This window comes from Eptatretus burgeri, chromosome 7 (genome assembly GCF_056783735.1).
Source record: "Eptatretus burgeri isolate ZD-2024b chromosome 7, Ebu_testis_v1, whole genome shotgun sequence".
Classification (NCBI taxonomy): Eukaryota; Metazoa; Chordata; class Myxini; order Myxiniformes; family Myxinidae; genus Eptatretus; species Eptatretus burgeri.
In genome coordinates, this window is record NC_140967.1 from 43554842 (window position 1) to 43570814 (window position 15973).

Genomic DNA, 15973 nt, shown 5'->3' on the forward strand with positions numbered 1-15973 from the left:
TGCAATAAAATGCAAATTAATTATTTAAAAATCATACAATGTGATTTTTAGGATTTTTGTTTTAGATTGCGTCTTTCACAGTTGAAGTGTACCTATGATAAAAATTACAGACCTCTCCATGCTTTGTAAGTGGGAAAACCTGCAAAATCGGCAGTGGATCAAATACTTGTTCTCCCCACTGTATATGTATATATATATATATATATATATATGTATATGTATATGTATATGTATATGTATATATATATATATATATATGTATATATATATATGTATATGTATATGTATATATATATATATATATGTATATATATATATGTATATGTATATGTATATATATATATATATATGTATATATATATATATATATGTATATATATATATATATATGTATATATATATATATATATATATATATATATATATATATATATATATATATATATATATATATATATATATGTATATATATATATATATTGTTACTGCTGTGGAAATTCGCAATACACCATAAAGGGTCCTTAGATCAGTTATGACGATAAGTATCTGTGTAGTTAGATTTCCCCACCGTTGTTTAGAGGGAATTTCCATGTTCACCAGGCTGCGACTCTTTGAGATAGCCGTTTTTCTGTTCTGTCGTTATTTTGGATCAAACCAACAACACCACCTTCACCACATCCACCACCACCATCTTCACCACTTCCCGCACTCCGAACGCCGTCCTCCACGGACCATGCGGCGACGATCTCCGCGGCACGAGCCATTACAGGAAGGACGCAGGATTCCTGCAAGAAAGGCTCTTGCGGGGCCTGAACGGACTTCTCCCGCCTGAATTCTTCCGCCTGAATTTTCCCCGCGCTTGGTGTGAAGGGAAGAGGTGGGGCAGCTCGCTCCCGATTGGTGGATACGTGGCGTGAGGCAGTCAGAGTGAGGGCACGCCCCCTTTCGAGAGGCTTCTCGAAACGCCTCGAAGGGAGGTGGTCGAGAACGGGGCGGAGCGATGGGCGGAGCCCCGCGCTGCGAAGGGCGGAGCCCTGCTCCATAAAGGACGGACACGGGCGGGGCGTGCCCTCTTCCTCTTCGCTCCTCTGCTCTTGGAGTCTTTGTCGCCTGGGTCTTCGTTGCTGAGTCTTTGTCGTCCGAGAGTTGCTGAGCCTTTTGTCATCTTGGCCCTCGTCTTCATCTTTGTCTTCCTGTCGTCTTGGTCCTGCGCTCGCGGCTTGGCGAGCGGCCTGTCCAGGGAGGCACGGACAGGAGACGCGGCAGCGCCGGTTGTGTGGTGGAACTGCGCGTCCGAAATCGGAGTGCCCGAGAGGGTTCGCCGGCTGCGAGAGAGGTCGGGGCCAGGCGCGACCACGCTAACGGTCATGGGAGGAGGACTCGACGGCCACCAAGGGAAGTCCCTACTTTCTTTTCGGGTTTTTGTATGGATGCTGTGGCACCGTGTCCTGTAAGTAGACCTGTGTAAATGACTGTGCTTGTAAATAATAATTATAGTCGGTGGTATTGCTTTCTGTTTGCTTGTCGCCTGTACATTGCATGACTGCCTTGCTTTTGAATACGTGTGCTTTATAATAAATGTCCTTGTGTGCAACGTATCCCGTTCATCGCGTCCTCCTTTCACCACATTGAAAGTGCCATCTAGCATCGTGGAATGAGTAGTGGGTTTTTAACACCCGAGTAAAGAAGAATCTGAACCATTGAGGTCGGCGATAACACCGCTCGGTTATCCCTGTAACACGGAACGAACCGCTTAAGCGGTTCGTGTCCTCAGCCGACCTGCGGCGTGGTGCAACCCCTCGGTAGGTTACCAGCGCAGGTATTTAGGTATATCGACATTCGGCGATTCACCCTATTTCAGGCGGGTGGAATGCAGACTGGGTTGTGGTGAGGTTAAACCCCCACCCGTGACTGGCTCCTGGCGGTAGTTCCAGGAGGGTCACGACTGAATTGTCCATCCGGTGGGCGACGCGGCTGCTATTAGAGTTACGCAGCCGATCGCACGCCAGGCAGGCCAGAATTCATAACAATATATATGGTGTCCCCAAAAAATATACAACTTTTAAAATGCTTCGTTTGATCCTAAAAAAGCAGTAATTTTGTCACTAATGCTTCATTTCTTGTTGCAGAGACCCTGCAGTTTATTTTGATACCAGGCACGCGCCAGAAAAATGTCAAAACTGACCCTACATCGGACGAAAATTGTTGAACTTTGGCACCAGTCAAAGTGTCATACAGGTGCAACGTCTTTACTCGAGATATTTTGGTATCCACTTGCGCCATGCACCCAACTTTCAGACAATAAAGTGCACCATCGCAAAGTTTACCAATGTGGGAACCATCTGTGACCTTCACAAGGGTCACAGTGGTCGGAAGAGTACAGGTCGTAGTGAAGAAAATGTGGAAATGGTGAGACAGGCGGTCGTTCAGAGTCCAAAAAAATTGATTCGACGACTTTCTGCCGAGACAAACATTCATAAGAGCACCGTTCAGAGGATCCTTCGCCAAGACATTCATGCCTTTCCTTACAAAATTCAAACGGAAACAGTGCTTACTGATCAACAGAAACGCAAACGACTAGACTTTGCAAATTGGTTCTCAGGTAAGTTGGAGGAAGATGCAGACTTCATCAAAAAACTTCACATGACAGACGAATGCCATGCTCACTTGTCCGGGGAGGTAAACAAGCAAAACTTTCGGAACTGGGGAACTGAAAATCCTGGTAATGCATCAACTGAACTGGTGCCTCGATCTGTTCTCAAAGTCACCATGTGGGTGGCGGTTGGTTGGTATGGGATAATTGATCCATACTTCTTTGAAGATGACCAGGGATGCACTTGCATGGTAAACCAGAGGAACTATCGCGAAATGATTCAGGAATTATATCTGCCTGAGCTACATACTCAGGCCCGTAGGAGAAACAACCTGATCCAGATGAGAACCCAGTGGTTCCAGCAGGATTAGGCACCGCCCCATACAGCCAGGGAAACAAGGCGTTTTCTCAACCAACATTTTAAGGGCCGCTTTTTCTCCCTCTACGAAGACGTTGAGTGGCCACCATATTCCCCTGACCTTACTCCTCCAGACTTCTTCTTGTGGGGGTATCTCAAGGACAGGATCTATGGAAACCCGAGGCCTCAGACTCTTGATCAGCTGAAGGAAAATATCCACCGAGAAAACCAGAACATTCCTCAGGAAACGTTTCCCAAAGTGATGGAGAACATGACAACGCGTTTGCAGGCAGTGGTCGGACAACGTGGAGCCTACGTCGAATATGTGGGCTAAAAGAAAATGATGATTCTATACCAAAATTTAAATTTTGGTGGCAATTTTGACATTGGTACAATAAACTTCAACCTTTCAGCTTTCTATCCAGCCATATATCTTTTAAAAAAATATATGTTATGACCATCCTCTTTGCAGATGAAAAGTTGTATATTTTTTTGGGACACCCTGTGTATATGTATGTATATGTATGTATCTATATGTATATATGTATATATATATATATATATATATATATATCATGCAAATATTTATTGTGTGTATGTGTTTCCTACCTTTTCTCTGTGTTGTGTGTACCTTTGTGCACTGTAATCCTTTCGTCATCAATTCAGAGAAGGCGATTGGACATTATCAGCAGACAATGAGTCCAGTGAGACAGCGCAGGGCCGGGAGGAGCGCACAGCATGGAGACGGGGATCATGCTGGGAGTGGTGAGCATGAACCCGAGATGCTGAGGGACGACGAGCAGATCGGTGAGTACAAATGATAGTTATGCGTAAAATGGTATTTAGCGTAATGACGATCAACAAATCAAAGTTTACTTTGCGAGTTATATTCGGAACTATTATAAACATGACACTTTTGACCTTGTCCCAACTTTCGCATTATCTCAAGATTCAGAGCAAGGAAGAAGAAAAAATAACAACCTTTATTCGATCAACAGGTTCATCCCCATCATTAAATTAACAAATACTTACATATTTAAGGCCAAATAATAATCATAAAAAAATACCAGTTTATTGTATTTTTTTATAGGAAGGAGTAAGCCCTTTTTATTTGGTGCAAGCAAGTACAACCCTTCACTTCACTGATGGAAATATTGACGAGAGTACGAGGGAGGGGGAGAGAGGATGAGGAGGGAGGGAGGGGATGGGAGGATAGTGGAGGGAGGAGATGGAGGATAGAGGAGGGGGAGGAAGGATAGAGGAGGGAGGAGGAGGGGGAGGGAGGAGGGGGAGGAAGGATGGAGGAGGAGGGGAGGAAGGATAGAGGAGGGAGGAGGAGGGGAGGAAGGATAGAGGAGGGAGGAAGGATAGAGGAGGGAGGAGGAGGAGGGAGGATAGAGGAGGGAGGGGATGGGAGGATAGAGGAGGGAGATGGATGGTAGGATAGAGGAGGGAGGGAGTTGGGAGGAGGAAGGGGGAGGATGGAGGGAGGTTTGAGGAGGAAGGAGGAAGGTAGGATAGAGGGAGGGGGAGGATAGGGGAGGGAGGGGGAGGATACAGAAGAGGGAAGGGAGGGAGGATAGAGGAGGGAGGGAGGAGGGGGAGGATGGTGGGGGAGGGAGGATAGAGGAGGGAGGGGGAGAGGGGAGGATAGAGGAGGGAGGGGGAGAGGGGAAGGATAGAGGAGGGAGGGGGAGAGGGGAAGGATAGAGGAGGGAGGGGGAGAGGGGGAGGATAGAGGAAGGAGGAGGAGAGGGGGAGGATAGAGGAGGGAGGGGGAGGGAGGATAGAGGAGGGAGAGAAAGAGACAGGAGGGAGGGAGAGAAAGAGAGAAAGAGACAAGCCGGTAGGCGACGAGGGATTCGCTCGGATCGAAGCGCTGGATACGATGCTTTTCATTCTAACTGATCCACCGACGAAGATTCATTGCCAAGACGTATTGGTTCATATACAATTGTTCCTCTGCCTGGCAAGATTTTTCCTATTGCGTATTTTGCCAACTGGCACTCCTCATAAAAAATGACGGTAAATAGACACCCTATTTTTGAAGGACTACCATTTGAAAAATAATCGGTTTGCTGGTTTGTGCTGTGGAGTCTCGCGTTGCGCACACACACACACACACACACACACACACACACACACACACACACACACACACACACACACACACACACACACACACACACACACACACACACACACACACACACACACACGGAAAACCCGATAAACTTCTCTCAATGCTCTTATTTGACCACACCTCCTGAGCCACACAATATTTTTCATAAACCACGCCCACTTTCCTACGCCACTCCCACATTAAATAATAAATAATTGGAGGTGGTGTGTGGGTCGTGGAATCGTTTTCGGTAAATAAATAAATAATTGGAGGTGGTGTGTGGGTCTTGATCGTTTTCGGGAAATAAATAAATAATTGAAGGTGGTGTGTGGATCGTGGTATCGTTTACGGAAAATAAATAAATAATTGGAGACGGAGTGTGGGTTGTGGAATCGTTTTCGGTAAATAAATAAATAATTGGAGTTGGTGTGTGGGTGGAGAATCGTTTTCGGTAAATAAATAAATAATTGGAGGTGGTGTGTGGGTCGTGGAATCGTTTTCAGTAAATAAATAAATAATTGAAGGTGGTGGTGGATCGTGGAATTGTTTTCGGTAAATAAATAAATAATTGAAGGTGGTGTGTGGGTCGTGGAATCGTTTTCGGTAAATAAATAAACATATTATAAGAAATCCACAAAGACAGAAATGCCGGTGATTCCATTTATTTTGGATCCTTTTCACTTTGGTCAATAACGTTTGGATCGAGGAGAGATCGAAGGTGGAACGATGGTGTAGTTCCTTACAAACACTGTATACACACCTTAAATGACGGTAAATAGACACCCGAATTTTGAAGGACTACCATTTGAAAAATAAAACCTCAATCAAAAATCGGCTCGAGTAAAATTTTCTAAATACAATAATCCCCCGCTCTATCGCGGTTCACCTATCGCACCCCCGCTTTATCGCGATTTTTCCCTTGGAACCTAACTAATATTTTCTGTGTGGTGTAGTCAGGCCCACGGGGAGGGGCATGATGATGATGCATGATGGGCGTGATGGTGGAGGAGTGGCCGTGGGGTTCGGCGAGGGATATGAGGTGTGCACGCCGTCTGAGGTGTCGTAGTAATACTGGAGTCGGCCGGCTCGTGAGTGTACCGCGTACGGAATAAAGGAGAGCCGCGGGCACAGTACGCCCTGGCTCGCACTCGTGCAACACAGCCCGGCTCGACTGTTCCTCCGCTTCGTGTCTGCCTGCTAAGCATCTCCCAACCCAGTACAGTACATCGTGTCTGCCTGCTAAGCATCTCCCAACCCAGTACAGTACAGTGGCGACGAGGATCGGCGGATCGACGTGTGTAAGGGCGGCAAATGACCCGTGCGGTTCCAGGCTACGGAGCCAAAGGTCTCGCCGGCGCGAACATGGCAAAGGGTCGGTGCATGGCAAATGTACACGTGCCCGCCTTCGTCGGAATCTACTTCGGCCACGTCGAGTGGGCAACGTTCGTTCATTTGGTTCATTTTCTTGTTCGTTTTGTCGAGGATACGCGTTTCGGCTCGAACGCGGCGTTGGACGTCGCGCAAGCTCTGAAGAATATCCGAGGTCTCGATGGTCGGGACACAGCAGATGGTCTAGGGGTCATCGCGATAGGCCAGGCACGCACGGCCATGCGCACGGTCTGCGGCGCGGGTCGTGGGCGAGCGTGGCAATGCAGTCACTCGGACGGCGGTCTGGGCTCTCGAGGTCGTCTGCGGTGTGTGGGCCGAGGGTCATCGCCCATTGTTACGGTCATAGATGGCGGTGTGCGAGGCGATCCTTCCGTCCCGCGTCGAACCCTGCTTGCGATTGATCCGGAAATGACAAGATCAGTGGCAGGGGGGGGGGAAGTGAGCGAGGCACGGATCGGGTGTCGAGTTGAGTCCACTCGTGCTGGCCGCGCATCGCATTCGGCTGTGCCGTGCAAATTCACGGCAGAGGAGCATCCAGCACGGTTCAGAGATCATTTTATTTCTGGTCTGCGAGCAGCCATTGACATTGTCTGCGAGCAGCCATTGACCGACATCACATTCGACTCGGCGATCGCGACTGTTTCATCTATCGAGCAGACACCGGTGACCGCGCAAGTCCGCGCGATGGCTCAAGTGCCGCAGGGTGCTCGCACGCCTAGCGGTGCGGGACGAGAGCGCGCACCGCAGCACGGTCGCACCGGGAGCGAAGGGGCACCGCAGCACGAGCGCACCGGGAGCGAAGGGGCACCGCAGCACGAGCGCACCGGGAGCGATGGGGCACCGCAGCAGGACCCCAGTGACCTGGAGATCAGCCTGCAGCCGGGGCATGATGATGCCGGCGAGCCGGAGCAGGAGCCGGGCTCGGCGAGCCCGGACCCTTTTGGGTCGGAACGGGTTCCGGTTCGTGCCTCCAGATGTGCCAGTGCTCTCTTCGAGACCTTCGTCGAATACCGAGGGCGAGGCGCTGGCGGCGGGGGCCGCGTCGATGCAGCGGGAGCCACCGTTCGTTGCTGCCTGCGGCGATGAGGTGCGCTCCAGGAGCGGCGAGAGCCATATCAACTTTCGCGATGAGTTCCCGCGCTTCGTTCGCGATGAGTTCCCGCGCTGTGGCAAGGTTCGTGAGGCAATGCGCATCGGTGTGGTTCAGGCAGCTTCAACAGGTGGCGGTGGGCCCGTGGCGTTAAAGGGAGTCGCGAGTCGCAGCATCAAGTCGACAACCAAAAGCGGACTCGTGATGTGGGTTGTGGGTTGTTGTTCATGGCATATGTGTTTTTCCTTGCTCTAGTGATGCAGTTTAACGTTGTTGAAATAAATGCCAGCAGTTCTCATGTAAAAGTGGATGTGGCGGAGATCAGTCAATGGGAGTTGGATTATGGTCAATGTGATGTGGGGGCGAATAAAGAAGGTTTGTTAGCCTCCAGTTGCTCCAGGCCGCAGGTAATTGCTTTGTCATGTGCTGGGATTTTATCAAAAAAGCGCGCTGTACGGAAAAATGAATTTACGATGCTTCGAATGTTATTCCTATTGATTTATAACGAGCTTATGGTTGAAGTGGGGTTTAAATGGAATTACTACTGTCTAACTGCCGTGTGGGTCTCGGAGATCGACTCGGGGCCGGGACTCGTGCGCTGGTCGGCGTTACCCCACCTCTGCTTTCAGCGAGGTCAGACGTGCCTGGCGCCTGGGGCGTGGCTCTCTGGGTGCGCTCAAGGCCGTTTTGGCCATGCGGTGGAATCTTAACTGATTATGGTGCATGAAGGTTGGGGAGTATTTGTTGCTTCCGGCAAAGGGTGCTGTTCAGCGCCCCCACCAAGGTCGGTTGGGTCTGGCGGTGGCGCCGCGGGTTCCAGACAGCGGGGGTCCGGCCTCGAAAGGTTTATCTGTTTCAGGTCTGCCTGGGGGCGGGTTTGCTGAGTCGTGCTGCTGTGCTTCTCCAGTAGCTCGCTTCCACGCATTATATGATGTGATGTGCTATTATACTTTGTTATTTTCATTTTATTTCCATGATTATTATACGAAATCCTTCGTGTTCTGCATGCTTCTTATAATACTGATCATTTAATAATCATACTTTTAGGAGGGAGGAGTGTGGTGTAGTCAGGCCCACGGGGAGGGGCATGATGATGATGCATGATGGGCGTGATGGTGGAGGAGTGGCCGTGGGGTTCGGCGAGGGATATGAGGTGTGCACGCCGTCTGAGGTGTCGTAGTAATACTGGAGTCGGCCGGCTCGTGAGTGTACCGCGTACGGAATAAAGGAGAGCCGCGGGCACAGTACGCCCTGGCTCGCACTCGTGCAACACAGCCCGGCTCGACTGTTCCTCCGCTTCGTGTCTGCCTGCTAAGCATCTCCCAACCCAGTACAGTACATCGTGTCTGCCTGCTAAGCATCTCCCAACCCAGTACAGTACATTCTGCAGATTCCCCCGGTATATCGCGGTAATAATATATAAAATATAAATTATTTAAGCAATAAACTATAACGCGTGGCGCTCGACCAGTCACACTAGAGAACATTGTACTTTACGGTACTTCTACATATCGACGGTCCCCTGTGCCAGTGCGCATGCGCAGCCTGAGCCGGAGCCAGGGATGTTGTGGGTGTTTCAACCTGTTCAATACTTGTTTGATTATTGTCGTTCCACGCTAATAAAGTGGTCGAACAAATTGAACTCTGTTCTTATTTACACACAACGCACGAGACAAAGTTTCACTTGTGAACTTCGAATATTTTCTACGTTTTTTCTCCAAGCCCCACAATGCCACCCAAACGCCTTGCACCTTCTAAGGCTTCTGGCAAGGAACCGAAACGCCAGAGGAAGGTTTATATTCACTCGATATAAATCAAACCCGATCGTGTTTATACACCACCCAGCGTTTAATAATCACTCTATAAATAAAACCCAATCGTGTTTATACACTGCCCAGCGTTTAATATTCACTAGATATAAATCAAACCCAACCGTGTTTATACACCACCCAGCGTTTAATAATCACTCGATATAAATAAAACCCAATCGTGTTTATAAAAAAAAAACAGACATTTTTGGGGGAGGCGTCCATTCATCGCGGATTTTCACTTTTCGCGGGGGGGTTTGGAACGTAACCCCCGCGATAAACGGGGGATGACTGTATCTCGAAGTGTTTAATTCCGAAGTCTCGTTTCTCTACATTCAAAACTGAAGGACAAGTATTGAAAATACTGTACGCGGTTTTTCGGCCGCTGCACAGCAACGGCTGGTTGCTAGGCAACGAAATTTAAACGCGCACATTCCCAGTATATATTCCACCTGTTGGCAAAGTTTCATCGAAATCGGTTCTCTGGTTCGTGCTGTGGAGCCTCGCTTTGCAGACACACACACACACACACACACACACACACACACACACACACACACACACACACACACACACACACACACACACACACACACACACACACACACACACACACACACACACACACACACACACAAAACCCGACAATAAGGGATATCTAGCATATATAGCGAATCCAACAGGAGGGAGAGAAAGAAAGAGACATGAAGGAGAGAAAGAAAGAAAGAGGGAGAGAAGGAGAGAGGAGCGTGAGGAATTGGGGCGCTCAGAAGGGAGGTGAAGAGTGAGTAAGGGGATGTGGGGGGAGCGACTCCACCACCAAATGCTGCTTTACACTCTGGGAGAGGGTGGGGAGCAAGGAGGGAGAGCTAGGAAAGGGGGGGTGGGGGAGGAAGGGCTCCAGAGCAAGGAAGAATGGGGGGGGGGGAGAGCGATTCCTCGCCACATGTCGTAAAACACTGTGGGAGAAAGGGGTGCGAGGAGGAGGGTGGGAGTGAGCAAATAAGAGAGAGAGCGAGGAAGGGGGTGGGGTGGGGGAGTCAAAGGTTATAATACACATACATACATACACACACACACACACACACACACACACACACACACACACACACACACACACACACACACACACACACACACACACACACACACACACACACACCTATATAGGCATTTCCATGTATTTATGTCATGATGTGTTCCTGGAAAACATCGTTTAAATGGAAATTCAAAATCCCATTGATTTTTCAGATGCATTAAAGGGGAAATGCATTCCTGACAAAAAAATAAAAAATAAAATTGAGTGGAAATTTTTCAAAGTTGCTGCACTCCTCAACCACATCCGTTGCTTCACCCACCATAATCCCCCCCGTTATGTTAATCATTCGTTCTTTCTTTTAATTCGATCTTTAATTTAATTTTTTTGCCTTCCTCAATCCAGAGATTCCCTCCAGAGAAACCAGGTGTGGCTGCCTCCGTGTTGATCCCGCTGGTTAATTATTTTCATTGCACTGAATCAAGTTATTTCCTTTACACTCAACAGAACCAGCTCATTGAAGCTGGTTAATTTTGGCACATTCTTAAATCTTTTGTTCACTTAATATAATTCTACAAACAGTAGAAAAAGATATGTTTAATGCTTTGTAAATTTCACATTTTGTTGTGTATATATGGAGAAGGAGGGACCATATACTTGCTTTCTTAAAGTAAATAGGTATATCGGCTTAGTTATAAGAGTTGTTATTTCTTGAAATTATCAGATTTCACTCTAGATTTCAACACTTTTATCCGGACGATATCCGATCTTCAAAACCGAAATAATATTTTGATATACTTTTTTTTCCCGCTACAATGTCGAGGCTCGTATGAGAGCTAACACACAGAAAGTACAACAAGAGGGGTGGGAGAGGGAAGGCCAAAATGGTGGGGAACAAGCAGAGACATGAGGAGGTCTGGAAGGGAGAGGGATGGAGTGGGGTACAGAGGGTAAACAAGATGGACACTACAGGGACTTTCAGGAAGGAAAGCAGGGAATTTGAAGGAGGTGGGTTTGGGATAGATTAACGGGGGTCAAAAAGATTGTGGCTTTGGATGGAGGAAGACAGAAGATGGTGGTGAACAGCTGTTTTGAAGACCTGGAGGGAAGAGTAGGATTGAAGAGAGTGTGTGAGTTTATTCTAAAGGCTGGAAAAAGAGGAATTAAAGAGTGAAGGTGAGCAGTGATTCTTGATTTTGGTAGTTTTACCAGAACGGGTTGTTGGTGGACCTTGAGTGCCCTGTGGAAATATGGGGTGTGGGGGGAGGGACATATCGCAGACAGAGCGGGGGGGGGAGCGAGGTCAGAGAGGAGGCAGTAGAAGACAGACCACCAAATTGCCTGTGGTGAGAAAGTGAGAGACCCAAAGACTTAGCCTCATCGCAGGAAATACTACTGATCCTAAAAGCATTGGTTTCCGCAGCGTGAAGCCTAGAAAGGTGAGAGGCAAGTGCATCAGCCCAGAGGGGAGAGCAGTACTCCACCAGGCTGTGGATGAAAGCTTTGTACGTTGTCAGGAGCTCAGGTGTGCCAAGGAAGGACTTTGCACTCTGGACGATGCCCTGTCAGCGACTGGCTTTGGAGGTCAGCTTGGAAATGTGGCTTTCCTAGGAAAGATCATGGCAGATAGTGAGACCCAGAAGCTTGAATGAAAGGACTTCCTCAAGAGGATTGTTGAGAAAGTAGATGGGGGGGGGGGTTCCAGATGGTCCTTTCAGAGAGACATGGTGAGAGTGTGAGATTTGTCAGGATTGAAAGACATGCTTCACGTGTTGGACCAGCTTGTGATTTTATCCAGATCTGAAGAGAGTGAAGAGGCTGTTGCTTGCCAATCTGAGGGGTGACAGATGGTACGGCAGAGGGTGGAGTCATCAGCAAAGAGATAAAGAGGATTTTCCAGAGTCAGAGAGATCATTGATGAAAACCAAAAAAAAAACTGGGCCCAGAACATTGCCTTGAGGAACTCCAGCCTGGACAGGAAGAGGGGATGAAGGAACTCCATTAAGGGCCACATATTGGCTGTGACAGGAGAGGAAGTCTGTGAGCCATGACTGCAAATGTCATTGGATACCATAGTAAGAGAGTTTAGTGAGCAGGGCAGGGTGCCAGACTGCATCGAAAGCATGTGGTATGTCTCGGGAGATGGCTGATTTCATGCCTGGCACTGAGGATCTCCATCCATTGTTGGGAGAGCAGAAGCAGCATATCCAGGGTAGAGTGACCTGGTCTGAAACCAAATTGATAATCGGAAATCAAGCCATTGGAGAAGAGGAAGGATTTAATGTCTGAAGCGATGATGGATTCCATAACCTTGCTGATGATTGGGAGAAGCGCTGATTAGTCTGTAGCTGCAGGGATCTGTTTTTGCACCTTTTTTATGCAGGGCAGTAATGTTTGCTGATTTCCAAGCAGATGGTAGATGACCTTGAGCAAACGAGAGGGTGAACAGAACAGTGGGAGGGTAAGCAAGAGCAGCAGAGCAGGTTTTTAGGACACGTGGGCTGATGCCGTCTGGACCGGTTGCAGAATCTGAGTCAAGGTTTGACAGCAAGCCCTCCACCTTGTCAGGAGTCCAGGGACAGCTGGGTGTGACTGGGTAAGGTGGGTACAGAAAGCAATGTGTTTGGGACACAAGATTTAGAAGCAAACATGGGAGTTTAGGCATTCAGCCTTTTCACATGCAGTGTTAGCTGTGTGGCCTGTGAGAGTAGATATACTTTTATTAGTCTGTGAGAGTAGATCATGGGAAATTGCATCATATAATGCATGAAATAGCTCCAAGCTCCTAATTTGAAAACTATTACACTTACAAAAGTGATGTATACAGCTATTCATAGCTAGGCTGAACAGGTGTTCAATAAAAGGAGTGAGGAAAGTGGAAAAAAAGAAAAAAACTTTATCGTTGTGGCCTGTTCCAAGTCAAAGCATGGTTGAGTTGGCCAAAAAAAGAGAGGCAGCTTCAGACCCCAGCCAGGTTACCCAGGAAACGCCTTAAGACCCCAGAGAGCGAGGTGGCCGAGAATGGTGCCTGATGAAGGATGTAATAGATAAGGCTGTTAATTATCTTCAAAAGGGGTGTTTTAATTAGGCCAAACACCCAATTTTCACTTGTACACTTCCTTGGGGTTTTCTTGGTATGCTTGCAAAGTTTCAGGCTGCTCGGTTTTATAGTTTTGGAGTTATGGCGGAGACACACTCACACTGACACGTACACACACATTGCCTTTTATTAGTGGTGATGAGGAATTATTTCCTTAACCTCGTTGTGATCGTTGTAGAATTCTTCAGTTGTTGTGATGGTCTTATTTAACTTGCAGGGTTTTAACGTTTAGCCGACTCGGTTAATCTCGTTACTCAAAGTGAAAGACACGCAGAGCACGCAAAACCACAACAAGAGCACTCCTTGAGAGAACAATTCTATTCTTTGCTTGTGAGTTCAAAGACTCATATGTCAGCAGCAACCAGTTTATTCTCACCCCCTCACAATGAACTTGAGAGCCCCCATTTGTTGTGGAACTTTAATTGGGTTCTATTTTATTTTCTTACTTTTGGTTAACCGTTTAACCGACTCAAATCAAAGACACCGATTAATTCATTTTTCCACAACGTGAAAGTACATCATATCAGAGAGTTTTATTTTAACTTGGTACTTGGTCATACCAAGGAGCACAAGCCACTGAGATGCTATACATCACACGTGCTTGCACTAAAACAAGATTACATTTCCAGGCATTTATATACTTTCATGGGAGAGTGGAGGGGGCTGTTAACTCTAACTGCAATACGTGTCTTCTCGGTGAGAAGCACATGATGTAATTACGGCAAATGTTTGCTGTTATCAGCTCAGGTCACATTGTTCCATAGCAAGACATTCTTTTTTTTATCAACATTTATGGCAAAAGACTCTTGGCTAAAGGGAAGCAGAACTGATATCCAATTCGACTCATAGCATAGAAATTAAATTTATAAAACACCAGCACAATTACAATTTAGAGTACATTAATATAATTATTTCTTCCACAATTCCCCCATTTTTTCCTTATAAGGAAAATTTGAATAATTATATTACACATGATTACCATATCCCATTCCTGAAGGAGAAAAGATATTCATTACACAAATTCAATCAACAATGGCAGCGAGTGCTCAGTCTCATAATCTGAAAGTGAGTGAGTGTGTTTCCATTTAATATATGGCCTGTTCATCAGCATGTGTCACACATTGAAAAGACATGCTCCCCGAAGCCAGAAGATAAACAGGTCAGGGTGTAGATAGAGCACCCAAAGGGAAACACAGTCGAAGCACTCCTTGAGCTGAAGAGAAGGTATATCTTGGCAGGTACAAGCTTGGGCCCGTCACTGGGTTGAAGGAGATGAAAAGAACTCGAGAGGTGAACAGAGATCCAACCCCAACAGATCCTGGGGCCTCGGTCACAGCAGCAGTTTGTGCAATCAGGTTTGATTCACCAAGCGAGCTGTGCAGTTGGATGCAGTCGCGGTGGCAGCACAAGCCCCCACCCGCACCATTGAACACATGTTGCAGAGGACTCGCCATGTGGACCTCCAGGCCTTCGTCGTGCATTGAAGCAACCACAGCAAGTTCACGATGTATTTGCAGAGCAGCAATCGAGAGTGTGGCTGAGGACATTCCTCCAGGCAGGCACCACACAATGCCGACGTTAAGACTTTGCTCAACCTTCTCCTCAGTGGGTTTTTCTTTTCTTTTTTTTTCACATTGCTCATCTTATCTCCTCTAGAAGGTGGTAGTTTCATGATCACGTGTTGAATGCCCAATCACCCAAATCCCCATCGTCCAATCTTTTGGTGGAAGTTCTTTCCAAAGCTTCACAAGACGAAATCATACATGCATGGTTCAACTGTGCTCAATACTCCGAAACAAACAAAATCAAGGTTAAGCATTGATTAAATATCATGGGCTCATGTATTTCCACAAGACTGACAAAGGTTCTTACAGAAGCATTCAACTTGCATTATATGTCATATCAATATTTTATCCCTTTCCTTGTTATTTTTTTCCCCAAAACAACATGCTAAAATATACAGAAATCTCATTTGTATGTACTGTATACTCAAAACATTCATCTCATTTGCTATTTCCATGTAGAAAGGGCAACAATCTATCAGGGTTCCAATTTGCAATCAATAATTTTTCACCAAAAATATTCCATCATCGATACAAAAATATGAAAGTAAGCTACTTCTTTCAAGTACCGAATCCAAAGCAATTAGATTTTGCCCAGTTACCATTTTAACATTCACATCTGCTAAACAAATTTGTAATCTCAAAACAAAAGTTCATATCAATTTTAACCAAGAGAAACATGATGGTTCGTTCTCAATGAGTTATTTTTTTTGAGCTTAGTCTGAAAGTAACTAACACAGTTACCGCACAACCCCCATTAATTGCTTACTGTTCCCCATGTTTATGCATGAGACAACAAACCCAGTGCATGCAAACATTATCATGAGTATCACTTGTTGGTCTTTTTGACCATAAGATTATCCCCATCACTACCATTACAGGTCAAAAAACAAAACAGTGTGCAAACCCCCCAGG

The 15973-nt window shown here is 46.8% G+C and overlaps 1 protein-coding gene across 6 annotated transcripts in view; it reads left to right on the forward strand.

Moving 5' to 3' along the window:
- Nucleotides 1-15973, forward strand: part of DPY19L3 (dpy-19 like C-mannosyltransferase 3) — an 86704-nt gene that overhangs the window by 4167 nt on the left and 66564 nt on the right. For 5 of the 6 annotated variants that reach the window (XM_085888238.1, XM_085888237.1, XM_085888235.1 and 2 more), the window contains exon 2: nt 3618-3758. In XM_085888238.1, the coding sequence (XP_085744364.1) occupies nt 3647-3758 (112 nt within the window). In that variant the 5' untranslated portion in view covers nt 3618-3646. Of the gene's footprint in view, nt 1-500; nt 1803-3617; nt 3759-15973 lie in introns of those variants that run through there. The other variant, XM_085888239.1, reaches the window with a different exon arrangement.